Genomic DNA, 23,876 nt, shown 5'->3' on the forward strand with positions numbered 1-23,876 from the left:
TACTTTATCCTCCTCCCTCCCCCCCCCGTTTAAATCGTTTAAATCCCCCACCCCTGCTCCTCCCTGACAGTTTTCCGCAACCGCCATTCGCCCCCCCCCCTTATTGTTGAACACGGGTGGGGGTGGGGGGATGTATTTATTGGTAGACTTTGGGAGAGGGGGTTAATAATTAACAACCCCCAAATTGCCGCCCGCCCTCTTTATTTGGGGAGCTAAAAAACTTGAGGGGCTGACGTTGAGATATGACATTTATTGAAAGACATGGCATACATTTAGCAAAATTCCTGCAAAAATTGCTAAATTTCTGCTAAAAAAACGAAATTAGTCGAAAAATAAAATAAACTATAATCGATTAAAATGGATTATCTTTGGAAAAATTACCGATTTCAGTGCCAAAATTTATTGGAGTATAATCGATTATAATGGATTATAATGGACTATTTTTTTCAAGATTAGTCAATTATAATGGCAATATATTCAATTTCGAAGTCTGAATTTTACATATTTAATTGATTATAATGGATTTTTTTTCGCTCGGAAATCCATTATAAACAATTAGAACCCATGGGCGCTCGGTGCCGGCAAAGTCTGGAAACTAGTGGCAAACTTTTACCATAGAGATTTGTGACAGTATGAAAAATGTTGCGGACCCCTAGCAAGAACAGTAGAGTGCTACATGTAATCTAAAACAAAAGATCTAGGCAGTAATTGCTCAAATTAGTAACCACACTAAAATATATAGCAAATAAAAGGTAGCGCCGTCCCGTTTTAGAAAGCGTTGCTCACAACGTTCTCGTTTAATTCTTGGTCAATCACTCGGTTCGCAGACCTTTTTCTTGGGTTGTACTTGTTGCGGACGTTTGTTTTTTCAGTTTTTTTTTTAAGTACACAGTCTTGAACAAAATAATCAGGAAAAACAAACACTTGGACTAGTTAACATGAACAAAAAACCACGAACCCGACGAGAGATCCTAAATGGTTTAGAATCAATGGTATGGAATCAAATTGTTTGAAACCAATATTTGTCTTTTAGCTGGAAACATTCAAGCAACAAAAACAAGGAAACAAAAAATATATTAAAAAATCATGACAGGTTTATAGCTGCGACCAGCATTGAAAATGGGAGGAAGTTTGTATTCGGGTGTATTTTAGTTTTTTCTCTTTTTTTTTGTTTTCCACGCAAAAACTTGTACAACTATTTTTCAGAATGATCCGAGTGATATATCATAATAAAGCTCTTTCAGTCATGATTCGAACATAATAAAATTAAAACAAAAATTGTCCCAGTGTCGAGAAAAACTGGCTTAAAATTTTTGAGAGTTCCTCTAATTTCGAGCGAGTAACTCGATCGAGTAATCTTCTTTAAATAAAACTTGATGAAAGTTGGCAAATTAAACCAACAATTTTTGAAAACTAGTGGTGGAAGCTTTATTTAGCGCTTCCTTGATAAAAAAGTTTTCAAAAAATTTAAACATTTTGTGCAAAAAAAAAATTTTTTATGTTCTTTTTTTTGTTGAAAATATTGCTGTCAATTTTGCCCAGGTCGCTTATTATAAACGTGTGATATATTTCTCTTATCACACCACCCACAAAAAACGACACTAAATTGAATGAAGAATAGTAAGAAAAATTTCATTTTTTTTAAACATGGTCGGAACAATCTGTCCTACATTCACAACAACCGGCTATCCTGGTTTTTGAATATGTAATCACCATCGCAAATCATAACTATATATCATAACTATATACAATAAAACAAACCGAAGTTTCTATTTGAATATTCGTTTCAGATAAACAAAGGAATTAATTTACCAATTGGTACCATAAACAAATAATTTAAAGTTAGAAATACATTAGAAACCATAAAACCAAGAGTATAGATTAATCAAAAACAACAAATTGCAAATCTATTTATTGTCAATAGGTGACAATGAGCCTGTATTTTTAATAAGATATAAATTTTTACTTAGATGGCAGCTTTTGCAATATAAATAATTATCAATAGCTCTACACAATTGCTAACTATCCAGCGACAAAATTTACAACGATTTTCTGCACAAAAAAAAACATTTTCGAGCCTTTTTTTCTTGGCAAGTGGAGATTTTCCAGCTGAGCAGTTGATTATTTAGACCATTGCGTGAATAATTTACTCGCTGTGAACTCGTTTTGTTGACAATAAGCATGTTCGTGACAGACCCAACTCCTTGTGCACAGAACATAGCAGATGCCTTGAAGTCATACAAGGTCAAAGCGTCAGAGGTCAAACTGGTGGCACAAGATGACGTCAGCACCATTCTGTTCAGCTGGTACTCCTCCACTGATGACGCCACTTACATTGGCTGTTATCTGCTGAGGGTGAAGACGAAGAATAAACAAGGCATCCCAAGGACACAGACTATGCGGGATACAATGGCTACAGGTAATTAGATATGACTAATTATCAAAGCAGTAGCTAATTTAGTGTAGGATGTTGGTTTTATTCAAACCGATAGCTGACTTTGACATACAACCCAGCATTGTTTGTTCTAGGCGCCATCAAACTGCACCAAAATAGTAAACTGTCACTTTTGTTTAAAAAATCATTCTGCATTGACCGGGTCGAAGCATAAAAAATTGAAGCATGTTTTCCAAAATACTTTTCTGATTTTTTATTCAAAAATTTCAGCTCATTGGAAAACTTCCTTATCAGAATTTCCTTATGCCTTAAGTAACAGTCACTCGAGGAAAATTGCTTGCCCTAACTAAATCATAAGTTTCAAAGGTTCCCTTTAAATCATAAGTTTCAAAAGGCACTCGCGTTATAAAATAGAAAATTTTATGATTTTGAAAAAGCATTCCAAATGAAGAACATAATTTTTTTGCTACGACACTTTCCTGAAGCGAAAGCAATGACGATTATGCATAGCCACATTAATTTCAGTTTTCATTTTTGGTTTTTTACGTGGTCTAACTTGGCCGAATCATATATCTGTTGGGTTGAACTTGCTTGAAATGTAACCAATTTTGATCGAAATGATTAGGCTGAATGTTGCTTAGTCGATGTTGGTCAAAAACAAGTATGGCTTGGCCTAACTTTGTCAGAACGAAGCAATTTTGAATGCAGGTTCGAACTTAGTCAAAACATATATTGATTGGCCAAGCTTGATCTAAAAATAGCGGTTTTTGGTCCGGGTTGACAACCCTACAAAAATTTCCCCTACTTTAGAACTTCTTATTAGATTTGTAGGAAATTTCCGCTATCTTACAAATTTCTTATGAGAAAATTTCTGAGATAGCAACTTTTCCCCAAAAAACAAAAAAGCGCCAAGTGTGTTTTTTCAGACGCAATAACAGATCAAAATCAATTTTTGGAAAGTTTTAGTTTTCTAGTGAGTTTTAAGCATGTAAATTTTTTAAGAGAGTGGTTATCATGTATGAATTTTGGGGAAAAAAATCCGAAAAATAAAATTTACTTTGTTTTTGATGAATCTCCTAGCTATAGGTAATTGGCGATTCAAAATAGGTTTAGAGACAATAAAATATCAATTTTGACTAACTATGTCACATAGTTGAGGACGTTCTGTAAGTCAAATTCAGGCATATATCGACAAAGTTTCTAGTTGTCAGCAAAAAATTAACCCTATAAAGTTATTGGATTTTTCAGTAAACTTATATGACTAAATAGTCGTTTGGCCTAAGAGTTTCCGTTATTGTACTCTGAGACAGTAGAGAACTTTTAAGCTAGTTTTTTGAAGATTTTTAACATAAACCTGCAAAAAAAACTTGAAAAAGTTCCTATCCTACAGTTTTCTTATAAGAAAAGGTCCCTATCTGGTAAAATTTTTGAACCTAATTTTGTATGAAGTTGTAAGATTCTATGAAGAAAGTTCTAAGTTAGCGGGGGTCTAAGTTTTCAAACTGAAATTTCCTTGATCGAACTGAATTATGCATGGTCGAACATGGTCGAAAAAAAATTAGGTGGATTGAATTTTATCGAAACAAAAAGGTTTTCGGCCACGCAGGTCAAAATCTCGGCCTTATTGGTTGGGTAGTTTGAAACATAAATCAAAAAAGGAAGTCTGGACCCGGCCAGCGAGCACTATGAAGTCGGTTTCTAGTTTGAGTACATTTGTAAATGGCAACGTTGGCGTCTACAATGTACTTTTGTACAGGGGTTTCTTAAAAAAAATCTATAAACGCAAAGTTTGACAAAACTGCTCGTATCAGGGCGAATCCCTGAATGCTCTGATTGCTTTTTAAAGTATATGGAATTGTAATCGTTTTAAGAACATGGGTGACATTGAAAGTTTTTCAAATTTTTTTTGAAAATCAATCCTCTACAAACTATTCAAAGTACACAGTGATATATTTTTGAACATATTTTTTGATGAATGAACCAAATAACTGGCCTCAATTCAATTTGGAAAAATTTTAAAGAGCGATTAAAACTCCACTAACGCGTTTTAAGCACGAAAAATGTTGCGCGTTAATAAACCCAAATGACCAAAAATGACAATCTTTAAGCCCCCATAACTTTACAAAAAATCTTCACAGGTGAAATATCTTTTCAAACTTAAGCTCAGGATAACAATACTTTTTGAATGATATAAAAAATTCCCGTCAAAAATGTCCAGTTAAAAAGCCAAAAAAAATCCACCCCGAGCACAAATATTCCGTTATTTTTGTTACGAAGGCCGGAACAATAACTTTAAGTGAGAAGATGCTATGATTCGATACAATTTTTGAAATTACTAAAGTCAGTTTTTAAAACTTAGATGACGTCCCTCATTTCCTCATGGCAAGAAATAATTTTAAAAGTTTGTAAGGTAAGAAATTAATTTTTGTGTATTGTTTTTATCGACATAAAGGTGGTAGAACTTTTTGTGATATTTACTCAACAACAAAACCAGTTCATCTGGCTGTCGTTTTTTGAAAGCATGTTGAGACAGTAGGCAAAAACAGGTGCGTTAAGTTTTATGTGTGCCAACTGTCTTGCTAGTAATTGACCTTCTGTTTGGTCCCCTCCCTTGAAAAAACCTGATAATTTCAATCGGAATATCATGGAAAAATCATTTCCGTTTTTTTAATCGATTTATCGGTGTAAAATGGTATTCAATCTGGTACAACTACTTATCTGAAACAAATTGAAAAAAAAGTAGAAAAAATGTAAGCCACTTTATTAAGAAAAATAAATATCTATTGTTCTAAAGATTGTGTTTCTTATTGCTTTGAAACGCTCAAAGTGGAAAATTTTTATTTTTTAAAATAGTTTGATTTACATTTTTGTGTGATAAGCTTTAAAAAATGTATTTTTTTTTGCAATTGACAATTGAAACACAAAAGAACTAGATTGAGAGACTATTTCTTCAGTTTAGTATTGACTAACTGTTTCTTATGATAAAAATTTTGAATAGCTCTCTATTATGATATCACAGCTCGGACTCAATTTTGTTTTTTTTTAATATCGAAGCAGGTTTCTTTCTACTGAATATCTTTTTTTGTTGAGGTCATTTTTTTGCTTTCTGATTACAGTCAACCAAGTTCGAAAGCATCATAATCAATCATAAAAAAAAGATTTAACAAATATTTCCATTACAAAAATAGCCTAGTCTAGCATTTTTTTATCGATAGAGTTAAAAAACTTAATAGTTATCTACTGTTTTTATATCGAAAAGCTGTTGACGAATTTAGGACCTTATAAATTTCAGTTTGCAGCTGTCCAATAAACTGGAAAAATTACAGCTTATTCTAGTCATGCTGAGTTCATATTGACGTGGATGGCTGGAAGTTTTGTAATTGAGAGAAAGAGTACATAAAAAACGTTCGTTAAAATTTTTTGTAATTGGTTACTTTCTCAGCAATTTTCTCAATTGATAAGTACCAAATATTCTGGAGTTTGACAGAATAAAGACCATGGGCATGTAGGCTTTTGCAGTGCATTGACATCACTTAAATTCAATTTCAAACTAAAAAGAATGTTCACACCGAAAAGCCTTTTTTGACATTGCAGGATACATGGTAAGTCTAAGAGTTCAAGTTGAGGTCTGCAACTTTTGTCCAAACATTAGAAAAGAGTAAAAATAGAAAACGAGTATTGAAAAAGAGAAATAAAAAAGAATAGGAGCAGATTTTTTTTGCTTACGTTCTGATAAATTTTCGTTGTTTCGACCACTGAAAATGGCGAGGAGCTTAAACTTCGCATGTGTTTATTTTTTGTTTTCTTTTGTTCTTACATTTTGTCTCGCGTTTTTTTTTTCTATTTTGATCTTAAGCAAAATCAGGCGTCAAAATAATCATCAGAGTAGATCGAGTGATGAATCATATTGAAGCTTGTACAGTCCTGATTCAAACAAGGGCTGAAAATTTTCAACCTTCGAAGATATTTTTTAGTGGGATAAAAAATTTTGGATAAAATTTTTTTGAAGGCATGCGTTTGTTTTTTCCCAGTTTTGTAATTGCAGTTGAACTATGTCAACTTTCATAGTAATTTCACGTAAAATCCCTTAGAATTATTTGAATTTTACGTCCGTTGGTCTGAAAAGATTTAGCATTACTTCTGATGCTAAAGACTTGTCACAAACATATGTCTTTTTTTAAAAATTTCGTCGTAATTGATCCATTGAACGGAGCAAAGCGCTTTCATTGCAGTTCTTTGACTTTTACGTCCGTTGTTCTGAAAAGATTTAGCATTACTTCTGATGCTAAAGACTTGTCACAAACATATGTATTTTTTTAAAATTTCGTCGTAATTGATCCATTGAACGGAGCAAAGCACTTTCATTGCAGTTATTTGACTTTTACGTCCGTTGTTCTGAAAAGATTTAGCATTACTTCTGATGCTAAAGACTTGTCACAAATATATGTATTTTTTAAAAATTTCGTCGTAATTGATCCATTGAACGGAGCAAAGCGCTTTCATTGCAGTTCTTTGACTTTTACGTCCGTTGTTCTGAAAAGATTTAGCATTACTTCTGATGCTAAAGACTTGTCACAAACATATGTATTTTTTTAAAATTTCGTCGTAATTGATCCATTGAACGGAGCAAAGCACTTTCATTGCAGTTATTTGACTTTTACGTCCGTTGTTCTGAAAAGATTTAGCATTACTTCTGATGCTAAAGACTTGTCACAAACATATGTATTTTTTAAAAATTTCGTCGTAATTGATCCATTGAACGGAGCAAAGCACTTTCATTGCAGTTATTTGACTTTTACGTCGGTTGTTCTGAAAAGATTTAGCATTACTTCTGATGCTAAAGACTTGTCACAAACATATGTATTTTGTAAAAATTTCGTCGTAATTGATCCATTGAACGGAGCAAAGCACTTTCATTGCAGTTTCAGTGCAAACAATGATAGCGGGTTACTGTGCAGATAGCACAAGAGCTTCCGATCATAGTCTCAAAAATACAAAAAATTTTTTCCCTAGAACTTAGGCTTATTAGAAAGTCATAATAAAATAGGTTCATTGGAAAACAGTATTTGTAAAATCAAGAATAGAAAAACGAAAAAAAAACTTTTGTTTTGCAAAATTTTTTGAATTTTGACAAAGAAATTTTGAAAGTTTTTGATTGCCAAAATGGCACAAAAAAACTCAAAAAATTAACTTTACTCGAGCAAAACTAAGTTTTCAGGGCTTAAATTAAGCGTAAATAAGCTATTTTAAGCCTGCTCGCTCACCTTATTCGCTCGAAGAAAGACAAAAATCAAAAACTTTTTCAAAGTTTATTAATGTCGTTAAAATCACGAGGGTTTTTATATGATATATCAATCGACACTTTCCGACGATTATTTGTGGTACCTGATTTTGCGTGGAAAACCAAAAAAACTATAACACACGCGAAAACAAAGTTTTTCCCCATTTTGAATGGTTGGAGCAATAATCTTGTGATATTCATGTGTTTCACTAGAAAATTAACGCATATGAGCAATGCTCATGTGAAAACACGTTAACACTTTTGAGAATGAAGTGTCTGTTCTGTAGCGGGTTCCTCTGGCCCAGCTGGGTGTGCCGGCGGCAATCCGGGCGGAGGTGTCGTGGTGCTGTGTCAGCTGCCGGGGTGTCTGGACATTGTGCACATGTCTGTGGATGGGAGACAGCTGCAACTGCTCTCTCTCGTCTACAGCAGACAAATCGCAGGAGAGACTGTCTACTTCGTCGACCTCATTGACGTAACTTTGTTTTAAAGCATTTTGGGTATTTTTGTATTGTGGAACGATGCTAAAAAGGCTATCCGTCTCTCAAACCAGAGGTTGGTGGTTCGAGGCCCACAGTGACCCGTGCTCGTTGGTTGCGTGCGATGCACCACATCCCAGCCCAGAATCATAACCAGAAAAGTTTGCACATAGGTCTCGAGGAGCTAACAGGGGTTCTTCTTTAATGAGTTGAACAGCTCGTATATTGGTCCTTTCACTTAAGGATAAAACCACTACCGTATTTCTTGGTGTTTTATGACAACTCTGCCAAATTCTGAGTGTCTTTGAACTCCCGAGTCGAGATTTTTCACCTAATTTGAAGCAAGATGAGCGGTTTGAGCGGTTTTTGAACGGTTTTATCTAAAAAAATCCGCTCAAAAACCGCGCAAGATTTGAACGGAAATAGAAAAGATATGGAAATTGTATGATAACCATTTTTTTTCCAAAACAAAATAAACGTAGTTATTTTTCATCACCAGATTGTTGTATTTGGTTCAAATAGCCTGAGAAACTAGATTGAATCTTTTTTCAATGGTTTTTTGAAATTGTATGAAATTTTTATGATTAGCATTTTTCCATACATTTGATGCAGGCAATTGTATGATAAGCTTTTTCGGTGTGGGGAAATTTAAAATAAGCATTTGCGGTTTATGGATGTCAACCGGGGGCCCCTTTACCTTTCCAGGCTTTTTGATGGTTTGAATCAGTTTTTTTTCATAAGACCGCTCAAAAACCGCTTAAAAACAGCTCAAATTTTGCTTGAAAAACCGTTCAAAAACCACCGCAAGAAATGAGCGGTTTTTGAGCGGTTTTTAAGCAAGATTTGAGCGGTTTGAGCAATTTTTCCAAAAAACCGCCCGGACCGCTCAAACCGCTCAAAACTTGCTGGAAAACCACTCAAACCGCTCATCCAAAGAGAATTGATCCAAAGAGAATTGTTGTGGCTAGAAATTTGGTTTTTTTTTTTTTTTTTTCAATTCTGTTTTCCAAAAATTGTGAAATTATTCTTAAGAAACCCTAATCTTAACCTAAACTTAACTTCAAGCTACCCCGAGTCATTTTCGGAGAAGAAGAACTGTGTGGCTCCGATCTTCGAGATCTCAGTTTTACTCGTCGTAAGCTAACAATTTGTGACGATTCAAACTGAGCAAAAAACCTGGTTTTAAAACCTCGTTTTTGATAAGCAAGGTGTTTTAAATTGAGCAAAAGCACTCTTAATTACTTTAAGTTTGATTAAAAACAAGTTTTAACATTATTCTGAACATCTTGCCTTTTATGAAAAAATTGTTATCATACAATTTTCATATATGCAAATTGTATGATAAATATTTTTTAGCTTCAAATTAAATTTTCGTTTTTGATGAGCAATGTCCTTTAAATTGAGCAAAAGCACTCTTAAACAATTCAAATTTGTTTATAAACAAGTTTGAACAATTTCTAAAAAATCTTGCCTTTCATGAAAAAATGGTTATCATACAATTTTCATATATGGAAATTGTATGATAACCATTTTTTTTTCAAAAAAAACATAAACGTAGTTATTTTTCATCACCAGACTGTTGTATTTGCTTCAAATAGCCGGAGAAACTAGATTGAATCTTTTTTCAATGGTTTTTTGAAATTGTATGAAAATTGTATGATTAGCATTTTTCCATACATTTGATGCAGGCAATTGTATGATAAGCTTTTTCGGTGTGGGGAAATTTAAAATAAGCATTTTCGATTTATGGATGTCAACCCGGGGTCACATTACTTTTCCAGGCCTTTTTGTTGATTTTAATCGGTTTTCAATAAAAGACCGCTCGAAAACCGCTCAAAAACCGCTCAAATCTTGCTTGAAAAACCGTTCAAAAATCACCGCAAGAAATGAGCGGTTTTTGAGCGGTTTTCTAAGCAAGATTTGAGCGGTTTGAGCGGTTTTTCCAAAAGAAACGCCCAAACCGCCCAAACTTCTCAAACCGCTCAAATCTTGCTGAAAAACCGCTCAAACCGCTCATATCTTGAGCGGTTTTTGAGCGGGATCTCGACCCGGGCTGTTCAATTTGCAGCAGCTTACGATTTTTCGAAGGAGAAAGAATGCGTTCAGGTTTAATTGCAAAACTCAGATTCCACATTTTAGATTTAGTTTTTGCTATTCAGTAACAATTTTACCCGACTGCTCGTTCCGAAATGGATTATTTTGGCCGACGATGATGATGAAATACCCAATAAACTCTAATCGCGAGTTAGTGACGAAAACTTCCGTTTTGGGTTTCTACTATTTGCAGACATGCAAGAATAATATGCAGGCGCATGTGTGGCATTTTCAAGTCAAAGTGAGGGGCGATTGATGTGCCCTCTTTAAATGAACTAATGATTATGCGTTTGTTTGTGCAAATAGCGACTGAAGGTGCTGGACGGAAACCACTCTGAGAGGAGGTTCTCCGTCAACCTCAACAGTGGAAACAGTAGTGCCTCGTCATCTGCCACTTCCTCACTTGTCAAAAGTCAGTCACAACTGGAACAGTCTTTTTAAATTATTCCGCCCAGTTTCGCAAATATCAAATAAAAATGGAAATGATATATCTTGAATTTGATTGGCTGAAACTAAATGCATTGCAAAATTATAATTGAACGTTTCGTACATCGGTAAACGATGGGCTGTTATTAATTTGGGTGTGAATAGTAAAAAAAACGCAAACTGCAATTTTTATTGTCGGCTGTAAAAGAGATAGATAGCAATTTAAAGACCTTCGTATGTATTCCTCGACTTTTCTGTGTTAAGTTGGATTTAAAATGAATGGCGGATAAATAATTTGGAGATAAATAAATTTTCCAGCAAGGTTCAAACTCAAAAAATGAACAACGATAGCCAGTTATTGTGCTTTTTTTTTCAAATTGGTATCGTTTTTTTCTGCATGTTGTGATAAAACATCTGAACAAAAAAAATAAAAGTTAGGCATATTTGAGATTGATACTAAAATAGGTCAATTGGAAAAACAGTTTTATAGAAAAATGACTGAAAAAAAAACAAAAAAAAACTTTTTCAATTTTTTTTATAAGTTTTAATTTTTTTGATTCCCAAAGTTGCGCTAGAAAACTCTTAAAACTACCTTTACTTGAGTAAAACTACGTTTTCGCGGCTTAAATTAAGCTTAAATGAGTAATTGTAAGCCTACACGGTCACCTTATTCGCTCCAAATTAGACCACAAATCAAAAATTTCAAACCGGTTTTTCTCGACACTGTGAAAAAAATTTAATTTCGTTTGAATCACGACTAAAAGGGTCGAATGATATATCACTCGACCCATTCCGATGATTATTTGTGGTACCTGATTTTTTTTGACCAAGGGTTGAGCTTTTTTTTCAATGATTTCATCTTTTTTCGGCCACTCAAAAGAGTTTTCTGAGTTTTCCTGCTTTTTAAAAAATCTAAAAACCAAGAAATAAGACAAAATTGAGCAACAGACTTTTTTAAGGAAAAATCTGGTAACTTAATAAAAAAAAATTGTGTTTTTGGTTCTTGCTTTCCCCTCAAACTTATCGTCAATGGAGTCTAAAATAGCATTAAGGACGGGACTCTTCAAATTTTCAGGGCGAGGGTTTAGTTTTTTATTTACGATTTCGTTAAAACGCAAATCAGCTATTTATCAAATAAAAAAAAAGTGGTCGTCGTCTAAGCATTTCCATTTTTTTCCATTCCAGACATTCCAGAGTTATTTTAATGAACGCAGCTCTTTTTTTGCGTCTAGATTTTTCACGTGGTATGCTAAATCACATCCAGTTTGGCTAGAAACAGCCATCTTATTTTCCACAATTTGGTTTCATTTAATTTTTTCATGTAATTATTGCTGCATATACCTTAAAAGGCAGTCGGATCATTCAGCGCTTCACCCTGATACGAGCAGTCTGGTTAACTTAATGCGCAATTCTCGAAATTCAGCTTAAAATTCCTTGTTTGTCAATATTTCTTTCATTACGAGGCCAAACTGTGCATTTTGCGATTTGTAAGCGGATTCCACAACAGGAAAAAACCAAATTTGTCTCGGAATCCCCATCAATGCTATTTTTCTTTGATCTTAGCTGCTGTTTTGGATTCCACAGACAAATAGCTAAAACATTGTGTAGCTCAAAATCGCTCCAAAAACAGATAACTTTGCGGAATCCGCAACAAAATGTTTGGAATCCGGAATCAGTTTGTGAAATTCATGAACAAATACTATTATATGTGCTTAGTAGACTTAAGCTGGCGCGCAATTCGCAACTGTAAGTGGAACCCGCAAATTGTAAGCGGAATCAGCATAAATTTGCGGAATCCACTTACATTTGCGGAATCCGCTTACATTTGCGGAATCCGGAACAACTACCTATATTTGCTCGTTGCGGAATCCGCAACCAAATGAATGTGCCTACAAAATTTACGTTACAGCTATTTGTCCGCGGAATCCACTGAATTTTTGTATGGGGAATCCACTTACATTTTGGAACATGTTTAAAGACTTGTTTCTGGAATCCAGGAACCTACAGACACAAAATTGTGCGCCTATCTAGTGCACAGTTTGACCTCGTAATGTTAATCAAACACAATTCGAGACCAGTTTTGGACATTCAGAACATTAAGAGCTTTGTCCTGATACAAGCAGACTTGTTGGCATTAAAAAATTCTGATTAACTGAATCAATTATTTTTTTATTTAGTTCTGAAAACTGTTTTAAAACATTTTTTAAATGTGATGTTCACCTTTAAGAATATTGGCTCTGCATGCATTTGGGCATTGTTTCAAAGGGGAAGCATAATCTAGTCGTTATGTCCGCTGTGAGATTTTGGTGATTAGTTTGATAAGATTAGCAGAAACTTTCAAAAGCGAAGACAATACCAAAAGCAGCTATTAAAACAAAATATTGTTGTGGTAGAAAGCAAAACTTAGCTTACACTTTATAAATGGAATTCAAATATTGCAAGAATCCCACGAAAAAAGCAAGAATATAGTTTTTTCTTGCAAAAAGATTTGCAGATATAATGAAAAAGATTTATGTCTTCGTTTTGAAAACTCGAAAGTTTATTTTTTTAAATAAATCAGTCATTGTTTGGTCTCTCGAAAATAATTGAAATTTTCTCAATCATCTGTTGAATATACTTTGGTTTGCACAATAAGTCGCATTTCTTTCACAAAACAAAAATTCGAATAAAATCTGAAACAAATTGACTTTTTTCATGAACATTGCAACTGTTAATACGCCATTTTTGTTGATTTTTCATTGAGAAAATATGAGTTCTATATACCGTAGAACAAGCAAGGGAATTTTTTTTTGTTTTTTATTGTAGTTTGAGATAAGACCCCCAAACAAACCTTTTATGTCGTTTCAGCCCACTTTCTGCGTCGCCAGGAGAGTGGGGGGGTTGGAGCGACCATGAGGCGGAACCCGAATCCAGTGTTCTATCTGCTAGTGATGGTGCTAGGAGTTGACCTGCACTTGTACAAAGTCAGCTGTGAACACATCTACAATACAGATTACGCAATCAACCAGTGCCGCATTCTCAAAAACAGGTCCTTCAGATTTTATTCATCTTTCTAAAACGAAACCAGGTTTGGAAAACATCAAGAAATTTTTAAACTCCCAAAGTTAACAGCTCCGTCGCTGTGGGTTCTCTACATTCGATTGTTAGTTGATGTTGTGACTATAGTCCAGATTTTAAGACAGTGTTACTTTTTCAATCAATGATATCTGTTGATGTTTTAACTCTACTTCGAAGTCTTCAGTTGATATTGTAACTTAAGTCTATATTTTTAGATGGTATTTTAATTCCTTCCATGTTTATATTCAGCGAATATTGCAATTTTAGACTATGTTTTTAGTCAGCGAACTTCAGCTGATTTCATTTCCAGGTACCATCGCATCCCGTCGCCTCCCAATTTGAGCCCGGTGGGTGGATTCATCTGGGCCCAGTGGGACTCCAAGCACCAGAGGGTTTTCCTCCTCACCCTCCATCGGGACATGCAGCAACCCACCGGGTCAGGAAGCAACAACAACAACAACAGTGAGCCCAAAATGGACAGGTGTCTCTTTTTGGAGGGCAGAGAGTACAAGGCGGTCGACTCGGCAGAACAGTAATGGCACATTTTCGACACCAAAATTGAACCACACTCGAATAGAAATAGTTGAACATCTGATAAGATTAACTGGTTGCTGTGCATGAGGGGCACAGAAATTAGCACAGAAGTTTCCGACCATAGTAACCGAATAGGCCATCTAAAAAATCAGAAGAAACTTGAAATTGAAAAAAAATCCAAAACCTTTTAAACTTCGAAATCAAAAAAAAAAACTGAGCCACAATTGAAAAAAAGGTCTATAGTTTTTTAAAAAAGTTAATATTTAACTAAGTTAATTTTTTGCAATATTTTCAGCTCTGAATTTATTTTAAAATGCTTAGAAGAAAGATTTTAGAGTTGTATTTGCAGTGTTGAGAAAAAAATTTTTGCTTTTTACACTGGATATGGTGTCAATCACAGGGCGCCAATCAGTTATTCAACCAAGTTGAATTAAGCAAGTTTATTAAATTAAAATTAATACTTTATTCAAACTGTGTTTTCGCATTTAGTCACAAGAACTTGAGCTTAAGGTTCAACCTCGCCGCTTTTTTAAGAAAAACTGTTTTAATGAAAAACTATTTTTAAATTTATTTTATCATATTTTTCCTGATCGTTTGAAAGATGACGTTGGTCGGAAAGTTTTGTGATACTTGCACAAAGAGAAGGGTTAAGGGAAATCAGGAATTCGACCTCTCGCCACTCAAAAATAGATCATCTATTTAACGACACCCATTTTCGGCGGAACAACCCAACATCTTTTCTGTAAGCGGCGTACTTGTACGTAATAATTTTGATGCGCGAGCTCGCGTTACAACAAACCGCATTTTCTGGTCATAACCTTCCAAAAAAGGTAGCAAAAAAAGATAAATTTCAATAAATTAGGGTATTTACAGTGTTTTGGGAGATCTCGGGGGATAATCAATTTGGTCGACCCATAAAATTCAATAAAATGTCTGAAATTTTTGGAATTACCGCATCAAGAAACCCCCAGATCCGCCTCTGCTAGCCCTTGTAGAGCAATCAGTTATCCTTGTTTCCAGTTTTACGCGCGAGTGCGTAAAATTTTAATAATTACCATAATGGTGGCTCAATTTTTCTTCAGTGTCAAGTCGTTTCTCAATGTTCCGTAAGTTAAACAGTAAAATTACAACTTATCACGTTGAATACAAATGAAACGGTCACGACAAGATTGCAAAATTTGCAAGTTAGCAAGTTTTTGGATAAGGGGGCTTAACACTCAAGTTATTTTTAAATAATGTTTTTCAATAAAATTATAAGGATTGAAAGATTCAAATCTGCTATATCAATTTTAATAGAGACGTGGAAAGTGTTTTCAGAAAAATTTTTTACGACTTTTTAACGATTAATCTAATTTTTAAGTATGATTACTTTGCTTTCAGTATGACTTAAGGAAAATCGAAACAAAACTGGGAGTTGACAAAGTCCAAAAACTCACATCTTTGAAAAATTTTATCAGAAAGAATCATAGTTTTTATCAAAAAAAAGGCATTTCTTCAAATAAATTATATGAAAATCAACAATTTTTTTTGCAAAAAAGCAACTTTGATTGCACTAGGCTATTGGGAGAGTTCAAGGGGAAAGTGACGACAAATGCCTTTGGACAACGACTACGTCTGACTCTGAATCAAATGGTTCCGACCGATGAAACAAAGGTTAGCCATAAAAGAGCATCAAATGACATATTGACGAAACCGAATGAGATAAAGTTCCGATGTAAAATCTTGTTTACCTGTTGAACCAAACACCTGTTCTGATGATAAACTGATTGCGTTTGAATGGAAACAGTTTTTATCAAGACTGGCCGATTGCTCAGAAAATGTTCAACCACATATTTATCCTACAAAATCCAAGAAACAAGAAAGAAAAACATTTTTTTATGATTTGTTTTTTGCGAGGGTCGAAGGAGGAGGGGAGGGAGAAGGAAAAATTCGAAAAAACACTTTTTTTAGAAAACTTACGAATATATAATAACGAATCATATAAGTAATACGTTTGAAGTTTGATTACTTTTAAAATATCAAAATGTGAAGTGTTTTTCTGCAAATGATATCTTTCTGAAATTGAAATAGAACTTAATGTTTTCTCAAATATAAAAAGCGTTTTTACAATGTTTCATATTATTTCGATTGAAATGGCATCAACATGATATTCAAAAAGGTGGGCATCGCAATGCATCAGAAAACACCCGATTGAATAAGTTCCTTCCCATTGCGCGGTGTGAACAAAAACATGAGGATAATGACAGAAATCACTCTAAGACTGCTCTTATCAGAATTGTTCTGACTGCCTTATAATGTCTCTTGAATTGTTTTCAATTCTGAAAAAATAACGAAAATTTCACAAAAAAAAGAAAGGGTTTAACATTTCTTGGACTTTTTTAAAAACCAACCCCGCACTCTTCATAAAGTACAGATGATAGATTTCCATTAAAGTAATGTAAACATTGGCTCAATAATATTTTTGCTCTGATTAAACATCATGATCTTGCTCCATTTGCTCCTTTAGATTTGCTCCGCCTTTTTGCTTTTTGATATCTAAGAACTCAGTATGAGAAAAGAAAGTCGAAGTTTCCATGTTTTAAACTGTGTTTTCAATGCCAGTTTATTTTTGTGGCGATTTATAGAGCAAACTATCATACAAAAAAAATGAACTTTCGATTGCATAAATTTCCTAATTTCGAAATGTTCCCAAAAAAGTAATTTAGTTCTTCGTTACTTTTGCGATATCGTTCATAAGGATGGCAAGTTCGATTTCACAATGAAGCGCAAAGTTGTACCACTTGCCTTTGAGTTTTCATAAAAAGCACAGGAGCTTGGCGTGGTAACTTTTGCGAAGATTTGCGAAAATTAGCACCGTTTTATTAACTTTGCTAACATTAAATCAAATCAGACCGAGAGAAATGTTTTTTGACAGATAATTGACTTCTAACCTGAAATTGCCTGAAATTTTCCTCAAAAAATTATAGAATTAGCAGGGCCACAACAGCGGATCTCCGTGATGAACATTGTTGGTTCTTTTCCTCGTGGAAGAATGGTTTCAACGTTAGAGGAATTAAGATTTTTGAGCAGTCATTTTCTGCAGTAAGGCTGAGATTTTATTTGGCTAACTGGTTAAGACACGCATATCTAAAAAAAAGTTATTTGATAAACTTTTCTTGAAAGAAAAAATCACAAAATTATCCGACTGGGTACTTGATTGGTCTGGAATTTTCTCTGGCTAACCAGGATCAGATATAACAAAACCTAAACTTTGTTTTTTCCCGAGAGAATAAGGAAAATCAATCTCTCTGAAATCAATTGAACACTTTTTTCACGATTTGAACAGTTATATTGCACAAAATTTGTTCTGAAGATACATAATTTGGCGCTCAATTTGTGTTAGGAGTGTTGTGCCAGCGCAAACAAAGGCCAGCGAACGGCTCAGTAGAAGTTCAAATCTAAAGAACAAACTATAGATAGATTTTTTGTCATTAAAATTTATTTGATGAAGTCCATGAGTCCTGTATTTGCACAATTGTTGACGCTGCTAATCAATGAGTCTTCTGAGAAAAAAAAATTTCACCGACTTAATCGAAACATGCTAATGTAATTCAATCGAGCAAAAATGAGCAGTTAAAATCTGATTGCCCCAACGATCTTTCCATACGGTTGTTATGAATTTTCAAGAAAATTTTTGAAAAAATTAAGCAGAAAGAATTGATTATTTTTTTGAAAAAAAAACAGCGTTTTGTCAGACGTGCAAGAAACTTGCAGAAAAACTAAGTATGAAACATTCAAATGTTGGTCTCGTGGAAAACAATGAGAAAAAAATTTAAAATGAAAAAAACCTCACACAGATTGTCTTCATTGGCATAACAAAAACATTTGACAAAATTGTTGTTAACAGAGTGTTTCAATCATGGACTAATCTTTCCACTGCATATGTTATTTCAGGTGAAAGACAGCAAGCTTTGTTTTTTTTTAATAAGCCATCAGATCTGAAAATTTTATGATACGGAAAGCTACAACTTTCAGTACTCTGGACCCACTTTGTTCTTTCTTTAACAAGCTATCAGATCTGAAAATTTATGATAAGAAAAGCTACAATTTTCAGTTTTCGGGGCCCATTATTTCCCTAACTTGTATAAGCAAAATTTCTGACTAGTTCAAATAATCGCGTTTAAGTTTTTTCATTGATGGCACTGCTATATCTGAAAATACTGAACCATCTTCACAGATTTTTTTGTTTCATGAATTGAATACGTTAGGTAGTTGGCTCACTGCTAATAAGCTGACGAGAAGTAGCAGTAAAACAGGTATTGTTATTTTTTGCACAAAAAGATTACAAATAGCATCGATATTTTTCACAGTGTTTTTCCTCAATGTGAGCTAAAATCACTAAAATCAAAGGAATTCATCTAAAACACCTGATTAGCCGTTTTTGCGGAAACCTGACAAAGCGACCCGTGAAAAATTAGTTTCAAGTCAATGTCAACAAACAAGGAACTACAAAATAGCTTCAGGGTTTAAACAGAGAAAACAGAGCAAGAGTCCTCAATTTGAAGTTACGAAAACAAAAGAATCGTTGTAAGGCTTGAAACACAGATTATGAGTATTGCTTAATTCAATGGTTGAATTAGAAGTAATGATTATTTTAAATTTTGTTAAAGTTTCATAAAACAGCTCAATCCATTTTAAAAATATCTCGGTTATTAATTAGCTCAATAATATATTTTTCGAAAACATATTTTGGCGATACGGAATTTCTAATTCTAATGTTTCAATTGAATATTTGAACTAAAGCAAGATGTTGACATGGAGATTTTAAATTCTTTTTCTTTCCAGTGGAAAAAAAAATTTTCTCTGCTTTTTCAAATCAGTCGTTTTTTCATGCGTAATTCATTGTCTGTTTAATTCCATTGATTGCTTAAAACTTTTTTTGTCTGTATACAATGTTTGAACAAGTCTGTTTTTTTTCTTAATATATCGTTTTGATTACCGAAAGTTACTGCTCTCTTAAGGGGATTAAAAACAGGTCGCAAAACCTGATAGTCTCTTTCCATTTGTTTCAAATTAAGTAAATGAAAACTAATATTGTTTGTTTTTCTGGAATCAAACAGAAAATTTTTTTCTAAATTTTGTGCTTTTCTCAAAATTCGCTTTTTATTTACTTAACTTACTTCTTCTGCTTCACGGTTTCAAAATTTTTTTGTTTTGTTTTTTCTTTTACAGAAAAACTTGCTATACAATTTTTTTTGTTTGAAAATGTATAAACAGCATCATTTTTTTAATGAAACAACCATCTTTTGATAGGTTTTTATTGTCTTCGCAAGCAGTTTGAGTACAGATAGTCAAATTATGCATACTTAAGTCTGCTTTTTATGGTATTCAGAAAAAAAAGATAATTTATTTATTTGAGAAAACGATTATCATGCAATTCTCAAGGTACGAAATGGTTTGAACTGCTCATTTCCACAAAATGAAAGTATGATTTATTCACTAATATCAGTTTAATTCTCGTTATTTAAAAGTTAACATCTTAACATCTTTGAATGTCCTCATATTTATTTTACCAAGTTTTGCTTCTGGATTTTTTATAAGAGGGTTTAGGAGGAGGGGCGGAAGCCCTCCCTTCCCTACCTTCTCATAAATTCCACCCCCTGACGAATCAAAGGGCCCCATTTTTAACATTTTTTTTAATACATCCACTTTTGACAACCGAACCTAGTATTTTTCTAAAAGCGCCGAACTTTGACTAGCAATTTTGATAAGCTCTTTTTATGAAAATAAATGACTAACATTTTTACTGTATGGAGGTCAACCCGTTTTATGGAGGTTATTAACCCACCCTGTTTGTTTTTGTTAGGTAGACACCACCCCAATGTCAGACTGTGTCAACTACAGTCACGTGAACGGGAGGTTGCTGGCACAGGGCAATGGGACTGTGACGCTGTGCATGCAGTTGCTCAAACAGAAGTATGAATCTAGAGATGTCCTCAGCTACGCCGTCGTCTCATTCCATCACATGATTGTACATGTAAGTTTGTAGCATTTTTTAAGAAGTTGATGAACGTAGTAACACTCTTACATAGGTCTTGGTGATTTTTTTATTGTGTTTTTTTTTTCAGGAAAAAGCCTTAAAATGCTCTAATAACTACAGATGCGCTTTCATACGTATTTATGTTTATGAACGCTTTTATTAGGTATATGTGTACTTTTTGAGTTCAAAATAAACTCATCTGCTGACAGATAAAAAAATGCACTCTCAAAAAAAAGAATAGGGAAATGGCGAGAAAAACGTGAGCTGGCGAGAAAAGCTAAAGTGGCGAGAAAAGCTAAAGTCGATTGTATTAATCAAAAATCAAACCAGACATCTCGTATCAGATTCAAAGGTTTTGAATTCGTTTTCAAATTATTTGACATGCCCCATACGCATTGTCAAGTATAAACAAATTTTTTTAAATTACCAATGCAATTTTAGCTAAATTAGTCGGACTCAATTTAAATCGGAATAATTAATTTTTTTTCAGTTTGGTATCTAGTTCAAGTGACATGCCAATATGGAAGAACCCATTTGACTCATCTACTAGTTCAAGATACTTTATTTCTCAAACTAGCATTTACTTAGCATGAACCTTGTGAGCCGAATATGCAATTCTACTTCCCGCAGTGACAAAAAATTGATAAAAATTGACTATACACTGAAAAATCTACAGATTAACGTAAGAAAGAAATCGATTTGATTTATCTACAACCATTTTTTGAACGATAATCGATTCTGTACTGATAGAGTCAATTTTTTCCCCAAAAAATATATGGATATTAGTTCCAATATAATCAATTTTTCTATTGTGTAAAAAATGTAGATACTTTGTAGATAATCTGCATATAGTCAGTATATAATCTTTATACAATATAACTTGTTAATAAACTGTAGATAATCTGTATATAATCTGTATAAAATCTCTATCAAATTGATTATAATGCCTAAGAATTATAGGGATCATAAAAATTTAAGTTTTGACCATTCAAAGTTTAAATTAATCATTTTTTCGACAAATTCAACAAAAACTTGCAATCAGGAATAATTTTCCTCAGTTTTATAGTGAGCTGAACTCACTTGAGGAAAATTGGTTACCGCAAACTACAGGTGTCAAGAGATCCCTCTAAGGTTCTGCAATCTAAGGGTTTCCGCGGTAAAAAAAGACATTTGTGCAAAACTTTTTCAAATGCCATTCAAAAGATCAACCAAATCAGCGCAATTTTGTGAGAAAAACATCTATAAAAGTTTGTTTTGAATATAACATACGGCAATTTTACTTTCTGCTACAATTTATCTACACAATAGGAAACTTATTTTTTTTTTTCAGATCAAACATCACTACAAAAATTTCAAAAAAGCCTACATTATAATTTTATTTCAACATACTTGTTCTATCTGATTGGCGAGAATAAAGAGAAAATCAGTATTTAATCTCCATTTAATATGTATATTGTCTGTATAAAATTTGTATATATATTGCATACAATCAGTATATATTCTGTAGATAATTTGTAAATAATCTGTAGATAATCTGTAGATCAGCTGTAGATAATGTGTGTATTATCTGTTTATAGTATGCATAAAATTTGATACAGAAAAAAAACAGTTTTAGAGTGTTTTGGCAAGGATAATACAATGAAGAACTAAAGTATAAAACTTTTGCAGAAAACAATGCATTTTAATTGATTATTAAAACTACATGTTCAAAATTTTACTGCATAAAATTACAACAGATCTGAAATCTGGATATTTTCTACGAATAAACAAACTTTATCCATTTTTTCACTGCGGGTTCCTCTGCTGCATTATTAACTTCAAAATTAACAGAGGCATATTATGAAAGACATTAACATTCTAGTGCAATGTCATTTCTACTGCCTCTAATCAATAAATCGTTCGTATAACTTGTTATTCGACAAAAATAACAGAATATTTGTGCTAAGGGTGTTTGTTGTTTCTTCAGACAATTTTTTTTAGACCATGAAAAGGTATTGTTATCTTGAGATTAAATTTGAAAAACGTTGCATCTGTGATCACTATTCGTAAAGTTATGAGCGCTTAAAGACTGCCATTGTGGCTAATTAACGACACATTTCGCGCTATGAACACTGAAGCGGAGATTTAATCTGTCTTAGAAAGCGTTCCAAGTTGGTTGAAGGAAGCTTATGTGCCTTGATAGAGTGAAATCTATCACTTTGTATTTTATATGGCACCAAAAATCTTTCACAAAAAATCTCTAATTTTAAATAAAATTTTTTTTTTCATTTTATTTTATTATATTTAATTTTTTATTGTTATTACTGCTCCATAGAAGCCAGATTTTAAAAAGCAAGCCGGATCATTCAGAGTTTCGCCCTGATACGAGCACGTCCCTGATTTATCATCCTCATCAAAACTATTAGTTTTTAGTATGGTATTTTCCAAAGACCCATGTTTTTGTGTAAAAGAGACACGCTGGTTGGAATATATTTTTGATTGTTTCCGAGTTCAGAGCACATATCATTGGTTGTAGTCGAAGGGCATTTAAATTCTGCTGCAAAATTACTTTGATTCAAATTTCATAAGTTTTTTCAGTATTGGATTTTGATGAAATGTTTTTTGTTTATTCAGAGTAAACTTAGAAAAACATTCTTCGAAATATCAGCTTTTTTGATATGTACATCATTGTGAAATGATTACCCACTTCTCTGAGATCTGTTTTATTTCTATGCGGTACTCGGTTTTTGGCGTACAAGTAACGAAAAAAATAGACACTGGACAGGAGAAATAGTCTATTAGGCATTGGACAGGAACATGTTTTTGCTCTAAATTTGATCAAAATTATCTCTAATGTTGTAAAAAACAGCCTTGAATCACTCTTTATTATTTCAAAATATACGGACTAATCATAGAAAAAACAGCCTTGAATCAGTCTCTAGTATTGTAAAAACAACAAACCTGAATCATTCTCTACAACTAAAAAGCCGCATCGAACCAATGCCTGTTATTGCAAAAAAAAACAGCCTTGAATCAGTAGTTGTTACTGCAAAAAAGTTGAATCATTCATTCACTAATGTTACAGGGTTTCCTTTCTGATATTCTTGCGTCTTTTAACCCCCTATATATCAACCCACAGGTCAAGGTCCCAGACTCAAGTCCAGAATTTCGCGACAAATTTTTGGCATTTCTAGACCTTCGCGACCAAAACTTGACTTTTCCAGACTTAAGCGACCACAAGCGACCGAAACGAGGATGGCGCGACCGAAAAATTGCGACCCATACTTGAAATTTTCAAACTTTCGCGACCAAGACGGAGAGGGCGCGACTAAAAAAAACTCTCGCGGCTTTCCGGACTCGCGGCTTTCCGGACGAAAGTAATTGTAATCCAAATGGCAAATATTCAAACTGAGAACCGAAAACTTTAAGAATTTTTTGAACTAATTGACTGAATTTAAATGAAGTATGAAATATAACCTGGTTGGTACCCAAACATTTATCTAAACTAGGCTTGCTTCGAAGAAGACCTTTTAAATTATAGCTGCTGCGCATACAAATTATCTACGGATTGTTTCTAGATTTGATCGTGATTTTTTGTAAACAAATGCATCT

General features: G+C 33.5%; 2 protein-coding genes across 2 annotated transcripts in view; both read left to right on the top strand.

The window, feature by feature from the left end:
* Window positions 1-23,876, top strand: part of LOC134852140 (uncharacterized) — a 487,803-nt gene that overhangs the window by 119,790 nt on the left and 344,137 nt on the right. The gene's annotated exons all lie outside the window — the stretch shown is intronic.
* LOC134851571 (uncharacterized) lies at window positions 1,861-20,276 on the top strand (the record flags this gene model as incomplete). The annotated part of the gene is given in 8 exon segments (XM_063867714.1): window positions 1,861-2,419; window positions 7,964-8,151; window positions 10,556-10,661; window positions 13,523-13,703; window positions 14,043-14,264; window positions 15,349-15,372; window positions 15,823-15,919; window positions 20,112-20,276. Coding segments are annotated over 8 exon segments (1,221 nt in total), but the record flags the coding sequence as incomplete, so codon positions are not given.

The sequence above is a fragment of the Symsagittifera roscoffensis genome, chromosome 7 (genome assembly GCF_963678635.1).
Source record: "Symsagittifera roscoffensis chromosome 7, txSymRosc1.1, whole genome shotgun sequence".
Taxonomy (NCBI): Eukaryota; Metazoa; Xenacoelomorpha; order Acoela; family Convolutidae; genus Symsagittifera; species Symsagittifera roscoffensis.